The sequence below is a fragment of the Solanum dulcamara genome, chromosome 2 (genome assembly GCF_947179165.1).
Source record: "Solanum dulcamara chromosome 2, daSolDulc1.2, whole genome shotgun sequence".
NCBI lineage: Eukaryota > Viridiplantae > Streptophyta > Magnoliopsida > Solanales > Solanaceae > Solanum > Solanum dulcamara.
Window position 1 is genome coordinate 38,394,315 of NC_077238.1, and position 12,055 is coordinate 38,406,369.

Below are 12,055 nucleotides of genomic sequence, written 5' to 3' on the forward strand. Positions count from 1 at the left end.
TTGACTGCAAGGTGTAGGTACACACTTGTTGGGAAATTTTCTAACACCATGCCAAAGTTGGAAGTGATTAGGAAGAGTTTTATCCAATAAGCTCAGTTGACAAAGGGTGTGAAGATTGCTCACTTCAATGCAAGACACGTTTACATAGATCTTGACAATGAGGAGGATCACATCTCCATTTGGAATAAACAAAAGAATACATAGAGGTACAGTTGATGAGAATTCAAGTATGGACACCTACCTTTTCTCCAGAAAAAGAAACCCCTATAGTCCCTATTTGGGTCACACTATCTGAACTCCCATGGCACTGTTATAATAAAGAATTCCTCACTGCTCTTTTATCTCCCATTGGCAAAACTCTTTACCTAGATGCAGCATCCCTCCAAAAAACCAGAGGAAGTGTGGCTACAGTAAGAATTCAGCTAGACCTGACTAAGGAAAGAACCCCCCCCCCCCCTCCCCTCATGTGTGGATGGGGTTTGATGAGGATGATTTCACAATTGGTAGATGGCAAGCCATTCAATATGAAGGCCTGCCTGATTGTTGTATTTATTGTAAGCACCAAGGCCACTTAGCACAAGTGTGTATGGTAAAAACAAAAGGGGATGAGGAGAACAAGAAAAGCAGAGATGCTGAGGCTGAAAACAAAAACAAACAAGGGACATCAGCTACTAATCAGGTATCTTCTCAAACTAGTCCTAATCTTATTGATTCTGCTAATGTTCTACCTATTGATGCAGGTACCAAAGAAAACCAACAAACATGTAAGCATGAAGGGGGAAAAACTCATGAAGAGGAGTGGCAAACACAAAGGAGGAGAAATAAAAAAAAATCAACAATCAAATATGCAACAAAATAATGGAAACCTGACTTCTAGGAACCAACTGCAGTCACACACTCAGAAAAAAAAGGTTCTGCACAATGAGCCTTCCACTGGGACCAAGAAATCTAATAAAAATGAGATACTGCAACAAAATCAAAAAAGAAACAGTGATGATAGCAGGAAATCCAAAGATCAAGAGATCAAGGTGACTGATACAAATGCAAATACAAACTGTCACAAGGAAGGAGCTGCAATTTCAGGTAGTGACTTAAGATCTCCCCAAATGAGGAATGTTGATCCTAATTCTCAGGACCAACCACCCCACTCCCCTGTGAATGTTGTTGACATCACTTTGCTGCAGTCCCCATCCCAAACCCCGATTTATCTGTCTGAAGATGAAGCTGATGGAGGGATGGATGGTGTGGAAGAGAACCCAACTAACCTGCAGGAAGGGGTAACCAAAGGGGGGAATTCATCTCATGTTTTGCATGAGAACCAATCCACTGACCATAGGTTTGACTTTAGAGCTACTGCAACCTCTAAAGTTCAACATCCAAAAATGTCTCAACAGCATCAGAATCAATCTCTAAACAATGAAAGTACTCTAATGCAAAATTAGGGAAAAGGCTCTATGGCTAAGGACATGGGATCAATTGCTAGTACTAGTGCCATGGGATCCAATGCAAAAAAGAACAAATTGAGTAAAAAAAAGAAGAGATGCCATCAAAAGAAGGAAGGAGGACCAAAAAAATACTTTAGAAGAAGGACAAAAGGATGAGGGGACTGAAACTCAAATGCTGAATCAGAAAGGGGATACCAACTGTCAGAAATTTGTGTTAGAAGATGACCAGGTGGGCATGGATATTACTACCCTCCAAGTCCAGCATAATACCATTCCTCCGGACAAATCACCTACAAAACCATCCTAATACCTCCACAGCCAAATGTACCCTTAATACCACCCTTGGAATCCCTTCTGAGATAGATGAGTATGGAGTTCTTGAATCAGAAAATGAAATTGACATTGATAACCAATCTGAGGATAGACAAGATGATGATGACAGGGTCAGTGAAGAACTGATAAAGGCTTTCAGTCCTACCAATGACAAGGATATTGAAGTTGAACTCCAACAGGTCATTAATAGCCAAGGGTTATCTCCCAGAAAAATTCATAGAACAAGGTTTAACTCCAAAATCACTAGTCCTACCAACTCTGTCCCTACAGGCAGACCCAATACCAGACTTTTCCAATCCAAAAATCTCCAATGAATACAATCATATGGAATGTAAGGGATATCAATACCCAAGTTGTTATGCAAAGACTCCAATCTCTCAAAAATGTACATCACCTCTCCCTCATTACTATCCTAGAACCTTTTTTCTGATAATTCCTATCTCAACTCTATCAGAATTCAGCTCAACATGGACCATGTTGTCCATAATCCAAATGGAAAGATTTGGATACTATGGACTAAAGATATGGATTGTGAAGTGTTGGACAAGGATGATCAACAAATTACATGTGATATTAGTCATGTGTTATCTCCCAACAAGTTTAGAATTACTTTTATCTATGCTAAGTGTAAAGATCCTCTCAGAAGACCTCTTTGGGACAAATTGCTCCAGTATGCCAACAATACTCTTCCCTGGTGTACAATTGGATACTTTCATATTATTACCAATCCTGAGGAAAAACTGGGAAGAGTGACTTACAATGTGAGAAAGAGTTAAGATTTCATCAGTGTGATTGAAGCCTGTGGTTTAATGGATCTTGGTTACAGTGGGTAGAAGTTTACCTGGTCCAATTTGAGAAGCATCAATTTCAGAATTTGGAAAAGACTTGATAGAGGTATGGTGAATGATAAGTGGTTGGAATGCATGCCCCACACCTCTATCACTTATTTACCTTCTGTAGGGTCTGATCATTGCCCCTTACTTATGGAAGTTGTGGACAAGCAGTTCAATCCAATCAAATATTCCAAATTTTAGAACTGTTGGACAGATCATCAGGACTTCCTGGAGACTGTGAACAACTGTTGGAAAAGGAATATAGTTGGCAACCCAATGTGGATATTTCACCAGAAAATGAAAAGAGTGACTTCTACCTTGAGCAACTAGTCAAAGAGGGAATTTGGTGACATTTATTCAAAGGTTAAGTATTATGAGGAAAAAACTAGAATTGCTGAAGAAGAGTTCATCAACATGAACACTGAAGAGAATAGAAGTACCCTCCATGCTCTCAATGCAGAATATATTAGATTTTTGAAACTGAAGGAAGCCATGCTCAAACAAAAAACACAGCTTTATTGGTTTAAAGAGGGAGACATGAACTCCAGATACTTGCCCTGATTGGAGGAAGGGGGAGGAAACTTTATATCCACAAGGTTCAAAATGAGGAAGGTGAATGGATTCTGGGATATGAAAACATTGTCAAGGCAGCATGTGACCATTTCCAACATATATTCACGGGAAGAGAAATTCATTCAGGAAGATAGTTTAAATTGCATTCCTAGAATGATCACTGAACAACAAAATTCTGAGTTACAAGCTATGCCTACTATAGAGGAGATGAGAAATGTGGTATTTTCAATGAATCCCAATTCTGCAGCAGGACCTGATGGTATGAATGGCAAATTTTTCCAAGTTTGCTGGGACATCATCAAGGAGGATCTTCTTGCAGTAGTTCAGTACTTTTTTTTGTGGCCATAAAATGCCCAAGTACTTCTCCCATGCATGTTTGGTTCTACTCCCAAAAGTGAACTATCCCAATAAACTCTCAGAGTTTAGACCTATCAGTCTTAGCAACTTCACCAACAAAATTATATCCAAAGTCCTTTGTCTCAGACTTGCACCTATCCTTCCTAATTTGATCTCCTTGAACCAATCAGGTTTTGTTAAAAATAGGAGCATTTCTGAGAACATCATGCTTGCACAGGAAATCATTCATCAAATTAAAAAACCAAACCAAGGTGGTAATGTTGTGATCAAGTTGGACATGGACAAGGCATATGATAGGGTTAGGTTCGTTTAATAATTAAAAAAAAATGAAATTTTAATCTCAAGTATGGTTGCTCCTCATGTATAGCAACAGTGATAAGTCTAATGAGAATATTTACTCAAATAAGAACACAAAGAAGAATTTTGGGATTAAAGCAGCAGAAGAATCTACGGCTGAGGATAAGTCTAATTTAAGTGCTTCATTTTTCTTTTTAGTGAGAAATTAAAGATCTTCAGGTATAAATTTAGATGGTGTGCCGAGTAATATTTTGCGGATAAGTTTGAAACTTTTTCCTTTCTTAGAATGAGTATTTTTGTGCCATTTAGAAAAAAAAAATTAGTGTCAGATATCAATAGGATCTGTATTCTCGAATTTACAAAACAGAATTCAAGTTTTTTTTTCGTTTACAATAAGCTCTATATTAGATGACATATTCGCAATTCCTAATGTATGGTATGGAAAAATTCAACAAGGATGTTGTGGTTTGAACCTAGAGCTATCATTTTTTATTTATGTGGTAAATGGTAATGGGAAATTTAAGATACGAAATTTCTGCAGGGAGCTTTATGTTGTACTACCAATGAAAGCAGTTAAGCAACTTCTATCGCCATGTCATTGGCTAAGAGATGAACTAAAGATATATATTTTACTACCTAGGAAATTCTAATAGACTAACAATTGAACAAGAAAGGAATGTAGCAGTATCAAACCTGAAACTTCAGGCAGCTACACTTATGTTGGTCTGGATAGATACCTTACTTAAAAGGAAAATATAGTTGCTGCATTTGTGAGCTCACCTGTGCTGCATTTTGGGCAAATTTGTGGCTTCATATTGATGAAAATAGTTGTCATTTTCTGCTTCATTTTTATGATGTATTATGAGCCAAGGACTACTGCATTTTAGTTGCTTACTGCTGCTGAATTTTGGACTAAGCTATTTGCTACACTTTTGGTCAGATTTGAGCCAGTTGCTGCTATATGCTGAGCTAAAATTTGTTACACTTTTAGGCCAGACAACTGCTGTGTTTTTAGCTAAAAATATTGCTGCTATAAATGTTGCACTTTGGGCTGAGTTTGAGGCTAAAGGACTGCTGCATTTTGGCCAAACTATCACTGCATTTTTAGCAGATTTGAACTCTTTATTGCTGAGTTTGTTAAGAGCTGAAGCACTGCTGCATCTTGGCCAAACCATCGTTGCATTTTTTAGGTGATTGAGATTCATTATTGCTCGGCGTTTTTGGTCAAAAAATTGTTGCTCTAAGGCTATTTGAAATAGCTACTTCATCTAAATGTTTCCAGTTACTGCGCTTTAAATATTTAAGTGATTCGAATAGATATTACAGGCCGATGAAATTCAATTCGAGGCCACTTCCCTTTGGAGTGTCCCTCGGTTTGGGCCATTTAGCAAAAGGTGATGTTGAAATATCTAAACAGTGGTATGGCAAAGAAACTCACGCATGCACATGTATCCTGGCGAGGTGACCGGAACGGCTGACGAGCCACTAGATTGTAGTCATGGCATACCAGATTTTCATCTCACTGCTTGGAAGCTTAATAAGGTCTCTGGAGTTCTCTTTCTTAATTTCTTTTGCAAAATTTTTCAGCTTTTCCTTTATTCCTTACACTTTCAATTTCAGGAAACTCTTAAAGAAGATGGGAAGACCATCGTCCCCATTCTGGTTTCTGGAAAGGAACTAATGGTGGTGAAGATTTCCCTTTTAGTGGTTGTGATGATGATCAAACTTCCGTTGATACATCTGTAAGTTTGATTAATCTTATCCCTCTTTTTGTGTACTGAATTTAACTTGAAACTATTAGTTTATCCCTCTTTCTATGCACTGGATTTAACTTAGTTACTTTGATGTTCAGGCTCTTTCAAAAATAACTCGAACTGGCGCAATGACATTCTGTTTTATTCAAGCTATTGAGCATGGTCATGGAGCCACATATGGAAGTTTATTGACTGCAATGCGAAATGTCATTCGACAAGATGGTGGAAGTTCAGGGGGTGACTTTGGTGGTGGTGTTGTCACATCTCTCATCTCCATGCTTCTGAAAGGTGGTAGTGTCGGTATGGGTGGAGGCTTTAGTCAGGTAACTGAATATATTATGTTAATTTACTATTGAAGTGTATTTTTCTTATCAGCAATCTCTTTTCATAAAGGAAAAATTGCTCTTGAAGAAGCAATGTTCAGATTCTGAATCTTATCTCTAATAAGTGGTTTAAATTTATACAATAAATTTATATGTAAAGACTTTTGCATTGTTTTATAAAATATTTAAGGTCAATGTAATGTAATTCTCATCATTGAGGTAGAATGTTAAAAAAATCATACATTTTGAATATTTTAAAAAAGAACCTTTGTAATGTTTTTATTTTTAAAATTCTAATCATCTAGTGATCTCAATTTTTACCATTCAAGTAGAGTGTCAAGAGAATCATACATTTGAATAATTCAAATCTATTTTGAACTGAAAAAAATTGTTGATTTACTTGAAGCCTTCAATTTTTGGTGCTTTTCAATTACTTTAGTGGTTTTACGCTTGATCCAACCTTGTTCTTCCTTTTGGGTGATTATGAGACTTCATTGCAGAACTCTTGTGTATGTCAACCACATTTTAAATTCTTTTTGGCATTGAGGAGAAGGCGTCAACTCCATTTACAGCTCGCAAGAGCATAAATGCACTAGCTACGCTCTGAAAGACCAAAGATGTTTTGTGTTTATCAGCTTTATTCTTTTGAAATTATGATAAATATCAAAACTTGTACGGAATACAGGCCTAAATTCATTACGTTAGCTTAATTTTCCTGAGTTACAGAATTCAAGTGTAGTTCTTGACATTTTCTCTTTTACGTTGCACTCTTTTCAGGAGCCCCAATTAACAACTTGCCAGTCATTCGATGTGTATGCGAAGCCATTTTCATTGTGAAACTCTTCCTGCTCTCATTCTCCCTTTCCCCCTTTTGGTGTGTTTGGATTTGGATTCTTTAATTTGTAAAGAGAAATTTCATCGGCTTCTATAATATGCTCTGCTTATGCATGATAATGTGAATAGATTTCAGATAGAAAGCTTAATAATGAAACTATTGTCAATATAGCTGGCCCTTAACTTTTGCAATATCTATAGATTTACTGAATTTGTTCAAGAATTTAGCTGTGAGATGCGACTCTCTGTACTTTTGGTTCTTTACTTTAAAAGTTTGGTGCTTACATTCCTTTTTCCTTTGTACAAAAGAATGAAATTGAGTGTTTGAAACTTTACTTGGCTGAGACACGAAGGCTTGTACTTGTTGGGAAAAAGCACCTGACTAATTTTCGGCCTTCAAACAGAAAATAATAATAGAGAAATTTAAAGAGAATAACAACAAAAGATTTAACATGGAAATTTAATGCGGGGAAAACCACGGACCATCTAGAAAAATATTCATTATATGGAAAATTGTTACAACCATATAATACATAATAATTTTCTTACACACCCAAATACCTAAAATATTATACCCAAGAGATCTCCAAGAGAACCTTTCCTAAATCTCTCAATGGTAAAAAAATATTATATCATGTATTTTATATATTTTGGTATTTGGTGTATTTTTGATGTACCTACAAACAATGAAGTTAAGTAACTTAAATAGCTAACAAAAACTATTTACATTTGCTATCCCACATCAACATTTTTGACCCTTTTTTTCTTCCTTTTTCCAAACCATAACCAACAGTATTTTGGGTCTCTAATTTTGCTCCTTTTCTTTCTTAAATTTCTTCATTTTGTAAGTTGATTGTACATATTGTCCAGAAGGAGTAGTGTAAATTTTTGTTCCGAGACTCCTGTTGTCCAAGGAGATAGAATCACCTCTGTGTTGTAATAGAAGTATGGTCTTGTCATCCTCTTGATTTGCTCAAATAATACAACACAACCCAGGCCTCACTGGGTAATTGAAGAAAAAAAAGAGCTTGCACTTTCTTTGGAGAAGTTGACAAATGAAAACGATAAATTACAAAAATTATGTGAAATTTTCTTACATGCCAAATATCTGTGTATCATTGATTTTTGTGACTTTTGGAAGTGTATCTATGCACAGATACAATAGATACATAGGACTTAAAATACCTAAGAGACACATTACAAAATTATTTCAGATACCTAAAGCTTAAAACTATCCTAGATACATAATCCTAGATACACATTCTCATATACACATTCCCAGATACACATTCCCAGATACACAGTCATAGATCCACCCTTTATTCGATATGTTTTGTAATTATTTTAAAGTTATATGGTAACTCTTGTATATGCCCTATCCATATATATATATGTATCCTCTTATTTTTTTTATTTTTTTTTTCATTTTTGACAAACAAACACCAACAATTGTTACTATTGCAACTATGCAACTACTTTTTGCCTAATCGTGCCAAGAAGCAAAAAAAGAGACACGATTGTGGAACAAAAATTCCACCACCATTTTCAATACGTAAATAGTATAGCATGTAAATATGATGCAAATAATACAACGATGGATATAAACAATGTAACATTTAGCAACCATGCAATATTTGTGTGTAAATATGCAATAATATATGTCGTTTAGCTAGAAAAATGTTCCAACGTTGGGTCCGTGCTGGCAGGGGCCACAACTACCTAGTACTAATATAACATTTTCATTTACAATATATACATCATAAATGCAAGCCGCAATTCGCAAACTAATAATTTTGACATCATATTGTAGATCACATTTATTTCCTCAAATTCCAAAGCATGTATTTTTCTGAAAAAAAAAGAACTAATATTATGAGATGTGAAAACAAACTAAGAAAGGAAATAGAATACCATCAAACATACAAAAAATAAACTTAAGAATTATGCCACCTTTTAAAGTTACTAATGAAAGTAAATACTAACATGATTAATATGATGAATAATTTCTTTTAAACTGTTAGCAAATTTTTAAGGTCAACGTGTGCATTCATTTTCTCTAATTACTGCATTTTCGTAATTAATATTTGTTAAGTTGTTTCCAAATTCTTTTAGATCCATATGAAAGAGGGAAGGTTGTATATGTTCCATAAACAAAGAAATGGTGTAACGGTACGTAAGAGCCATTATTGGCACCATTTTTTTCTTAATGTGTTGACATTTAATTAATTTAATTATCATTGATTAGAAAATGAGCATAATGTCAAAAATTTGAGGAAAAAAAAGAAGATAAATATCATTCTTGATGTAATGAGCTGTCCCCGTCGTTACGGTAAGCCAAGGGAAAAGGACACCGAGCTAGAAAACTTTCGGGTAGTGACTTAGAAATTTTGAGTCTAGGCCAAACTTTTACAAAATTTGAGTCAAGTGAGGTCTAGGGTAATCCGGTAATAGATGAAGGATTGATTTCACAGTTTGATTGATTGAGTTAATAGCCAAGATGATATGGAGGTTGTACGATTTTACGAAATCGTATTTGGGCGAGTAAAACTCTCGGAATTAAACTTGGCGTGAAGGGTAGATGTTAAGACGTCATGGGATGAGGGTGTGTTGCGATATGGGAGACCTTGAGACTATTTGAGATCTCTCTGTCTCCGTATATCCCGTAGGGCGGGGCCGCCAGAGCAGGATGACTCTGCTGTGGAGGGACAATTGCGACTTAATAGGGATAAAAACCCCAGAAATGGTATTTTCTGCATAAAACTATTCTTAAGAGCTAAGAGGCGACCCAAAGCACATTTTCATCAATTTTCCACAAATTCTCTGGCCAAAGGTAAGATAATTAGTCCCCTAATTCGTATTTTGATTCCTAAAACCTAGAATTATAGTCGGTGATCATTGGAGGAGGGTTTTGGCCAAAAATTAATGGTGGAATGTAACACCCCCTAAAACGTTGTATATGATGTTCCAATTCTCGATGAAAATGATATCGCTTCTGTATTTTGGGTATAACTTTTAATAGAATAGTCCAAATTAGGTGATTCAAATTTCTGAATAATCCGAACATCATTACCTATAACTTTTGTGCCATATTTTAAGTTTTTGAGGTTAAGTAGGTCAAATAAATTATTGCAAGACATGGTGCTATGATGAAATGGAGTTTTTATAGAAGAAAATCATATCTCACTGTAGGATACTCCAAATTGGTTGATTTTTCAATGACATAAAAGTAGACGTCTAGAGTAACAATTAATATGAGACACCAAATCCTTCTGAGGAAGTTATCTTTTTCAAATGCAGCTCTGAAAAAGAGTATTCCGTTAAAAGAAGGTTCATCTCACCAACCATGGAAAAATCTAGATCCATTTGACATCATCCATGATATCAATAATCCTCCATTTGACATCACCCATGACATCACAATCTTCCATTAAATTTTTAATTTTTTTTTATAATTATTTTAATTATTGTTAGGTACCTCCTTCACACCTATAAATACCACCTTATTTCATCATTTTGTTCATCAAGCTTTCTCAAGCAACTCTTCTCTCTATACACTCCTTTACTCATTCTCAAAATATAGTTTTAGTTCTTGGTAGTGTAGAAATACTATTCTGGTGATTCATATACTTCGGATAGTACACAAAATACTCCGGCGAGGAGAAAATTCTAGGATTCAAGAGTGTTTATTAAGTCCTTCGATTTTAAATAACGCTTTGGATTCCAGGTATGTAAGGCTTCAATGAGAGTATTCCTTCAACTCTCATGCCTAAATTATTTTGATTATATAATAAATTATGTTTATTTTCTTTAAAATTTACTCTAAGGTATGTGGTATTGATTCATGGATCCTTTCATCCATGAAGCCCAAATGAATTATCAAAGTCTTCTATTTAATTCAAGTATGAAGCTTTATGGGTTTTCATAGCATGATTTCAAATGCATAGATTATTAAGTATTTGAAGTTTAATTATTTATCTTATATCACCGTATGTAAGGCTTTAATGAGAGTATTCCTTCCACTCTCATGTCTAAAGTGTTTTAATTATATGATAAATTATGTTTATTTTCTTTAAGCTTTACTCTAAGTTATGTAGGTATTTATCCATGGATTCTCACACCCATGTAGTTCAAACTCTTTCAACTAAATATCTTGATTTCAAGTAAGATTTTCTTATGGGTATAATCTTATTTCTACTTAATAGCATGAATCATGATTAAACTAATGATTATTGGTCTATTTTGATGCAAAATGATTTCATATGTATGAATTGATAGTTTGCAAGTATTTTCTCTATTTAGATCTTTAAAGGTTCTTGAAATTCATGCTGGATTGTTTAAAGCATGATTTTTAATTGATGGATTTCAACGTATTTATGTATAATTTCATTTACATTCATGTTTGAAAGTTGAAGTGATTTGAACCCACCTAGTTTTACTATATTTTCAATAAAGTTTAACTTGAAAGCTTTGACTCCAAATGAATGTTTATGAAAGAAATATCTATGATCAAAAGGGAGTCTTATGAAATGAAAGAATGATGAAATGATATGAATGATGGATTCTTTATGCAATAAGGACAATTCTTGCATATTTGAATTACCAAAGGTTTTAATGAGTTATTCTACCGAATATGATGTTTTGCTTTCTCAAGCTATATGCTATGACTATTTTAAAGTATTAAGCTATTTTATAGGATTGAATTAGCATCGAATGGGTCATTGAGGTGAGATTCGGTAAGGGAATCCTAGTAGCAACCCTTTGTCTCATTAACTATGTACCAACATAGGAGCCTTTGTAGGCTTAAGCTAATGGATCCACAAATAGCCCTTAAAGTTAAAGTTAAAGAAATGAACAAAGTTGATGGAGTTCTACCCGGCAAGTAGTCTCTCTGGCCAACGTAGAGGGTTATGTTGGATTCCATGTGATAGCTCGCATGGTCTTAAATATCGGTTATGGGCATTTTCCCACAAAATGAATATTTTAAAGGATATCTATATGATTGATTATGCATGTATTGAATTATGTTTCATATTACATAAATATTTTAATGTTTCCTCAATGTTCATGCATGCTTACATACTTAGTACATTCAAAGTACTAACGCATACTCTTTTGCCTACATGATATCACCATGTAGGGATCGGTGCTCCTCCCCGTCCTCCTCCCCGTGGCTAGTTGAGATTTCGTTTGAAGACTACTTTTGGTGAGTTCTCATATTCCAGGAACAATACTCTTTTATCTTTCTAGCTTATGATATGTTGATATCTTTAGATACTTACTATGATATTTCTTTCTATTATGATTGA

General features: G+C 34.9%; 2 protein-coding genes across 5 annotated transcripts; both read left to right on the forward strand.

Moving 5' to 3' along the window:
• The first annotated feature begins 458 nt into the window (after positions 1-458).
• LOC129880508 (uncharacterized) lies at positions 459-6,941 on the forward strand. Of its 4 annotated transcripts, none has more exons than XM_055954582.1 (7): positions 459-679; positions 741-1,083; positions 4,779-5,028; positions 5,156-5,380; positions 5,459-5,580; positions 5,691-5,915; positions 6,416-6,941. In XM_055954582.1, the coding sequence occupies exons 1-4, from the start codon at positions 473-475 to the stop codon at positions 5,301-5,303; spliced, it is 948 nt and encodes a 315-aa protein (XP_055810557.1). In that variant the 5' UTR covers positions 459-472; the 3' UTR covers positions 5,304-5,380; positions 5,459-5,580; positions 5,691-5,915; positions 6,416-6,941. The 4 variants fall into 4 exon arrangements, with proteins under 4 accessions (XP_055810557.1, XP_055810556.1, XP_055810558.1 ...); XM_055954581.1 differs by having other exon boundaries at positions 6,693-6,941; XM_055954583.1 differs by having other exon boundaries at positions 5,165-5,380; positions 6,693-6,941.
• LOC129871250 (metacaspase-1-like) lies at positions 5,337-6,752 on the forward strand. The gene is made up of 4 exons (XM_055946152.1): positions 5,337-5,380; positions 5,475-5,580; positions 5,691-5,915; positions 6,693-6,752. Exons 1-4 carry the CDS (start codon positions 5,337-5,339, stop codon positions 6,750-6,752), a joined length of 435 nt encoding a protein of 144 aa, XP_055802127.1.
• Positions 6,942-12,055: the final 5,114 nt, after the last annotated feature.

Bases quoted from the DNA above. Each gene is read 5' to 3' on its own strand.
- LOC129880508 (XM_055954582.1), top strand. From the start codon at position 473: ATGGGGTTTGATGAGGATGATTTCACAATTGGTAGATGGCAAGCCATT. The intron at 1,084-4,778 runs GTAGTGACTTAA...ACTTTTGGTCAG, and splicing joins GGAAGGAGCTGCAATTTCAG to ATTTGAGCCAGTTGCTGCTA. The intron at 5,029-5,155 runs GTGATTGAGATT...TGATTCGAATAG, and splicing joins ACCATCGTTGCATTTTTTAG to ATATTACAGGCCGATGAAAT.
- LOC129871250 (XM_055946152.1), top strand. From the start codon at position 5,337: ATGGCATACCAGATTTTCATCTCACTGCTTGGAAGCTTAATAAG. The intron at 5,581-5,690 runs GTAAGTTTGATT...TTTGATGTTCAG, and splicing joins AAACTTCCGTTGATACATCT to GCTCTTTCAAAAATAACTCG. The intron at 5,916-6,692 runs GTAACTGAATAT...CACTCTTTTCAG, and splicing joins TGGGTGGAGGCTTTAGTCAG to GAGCCCCAATTAACAACTTG.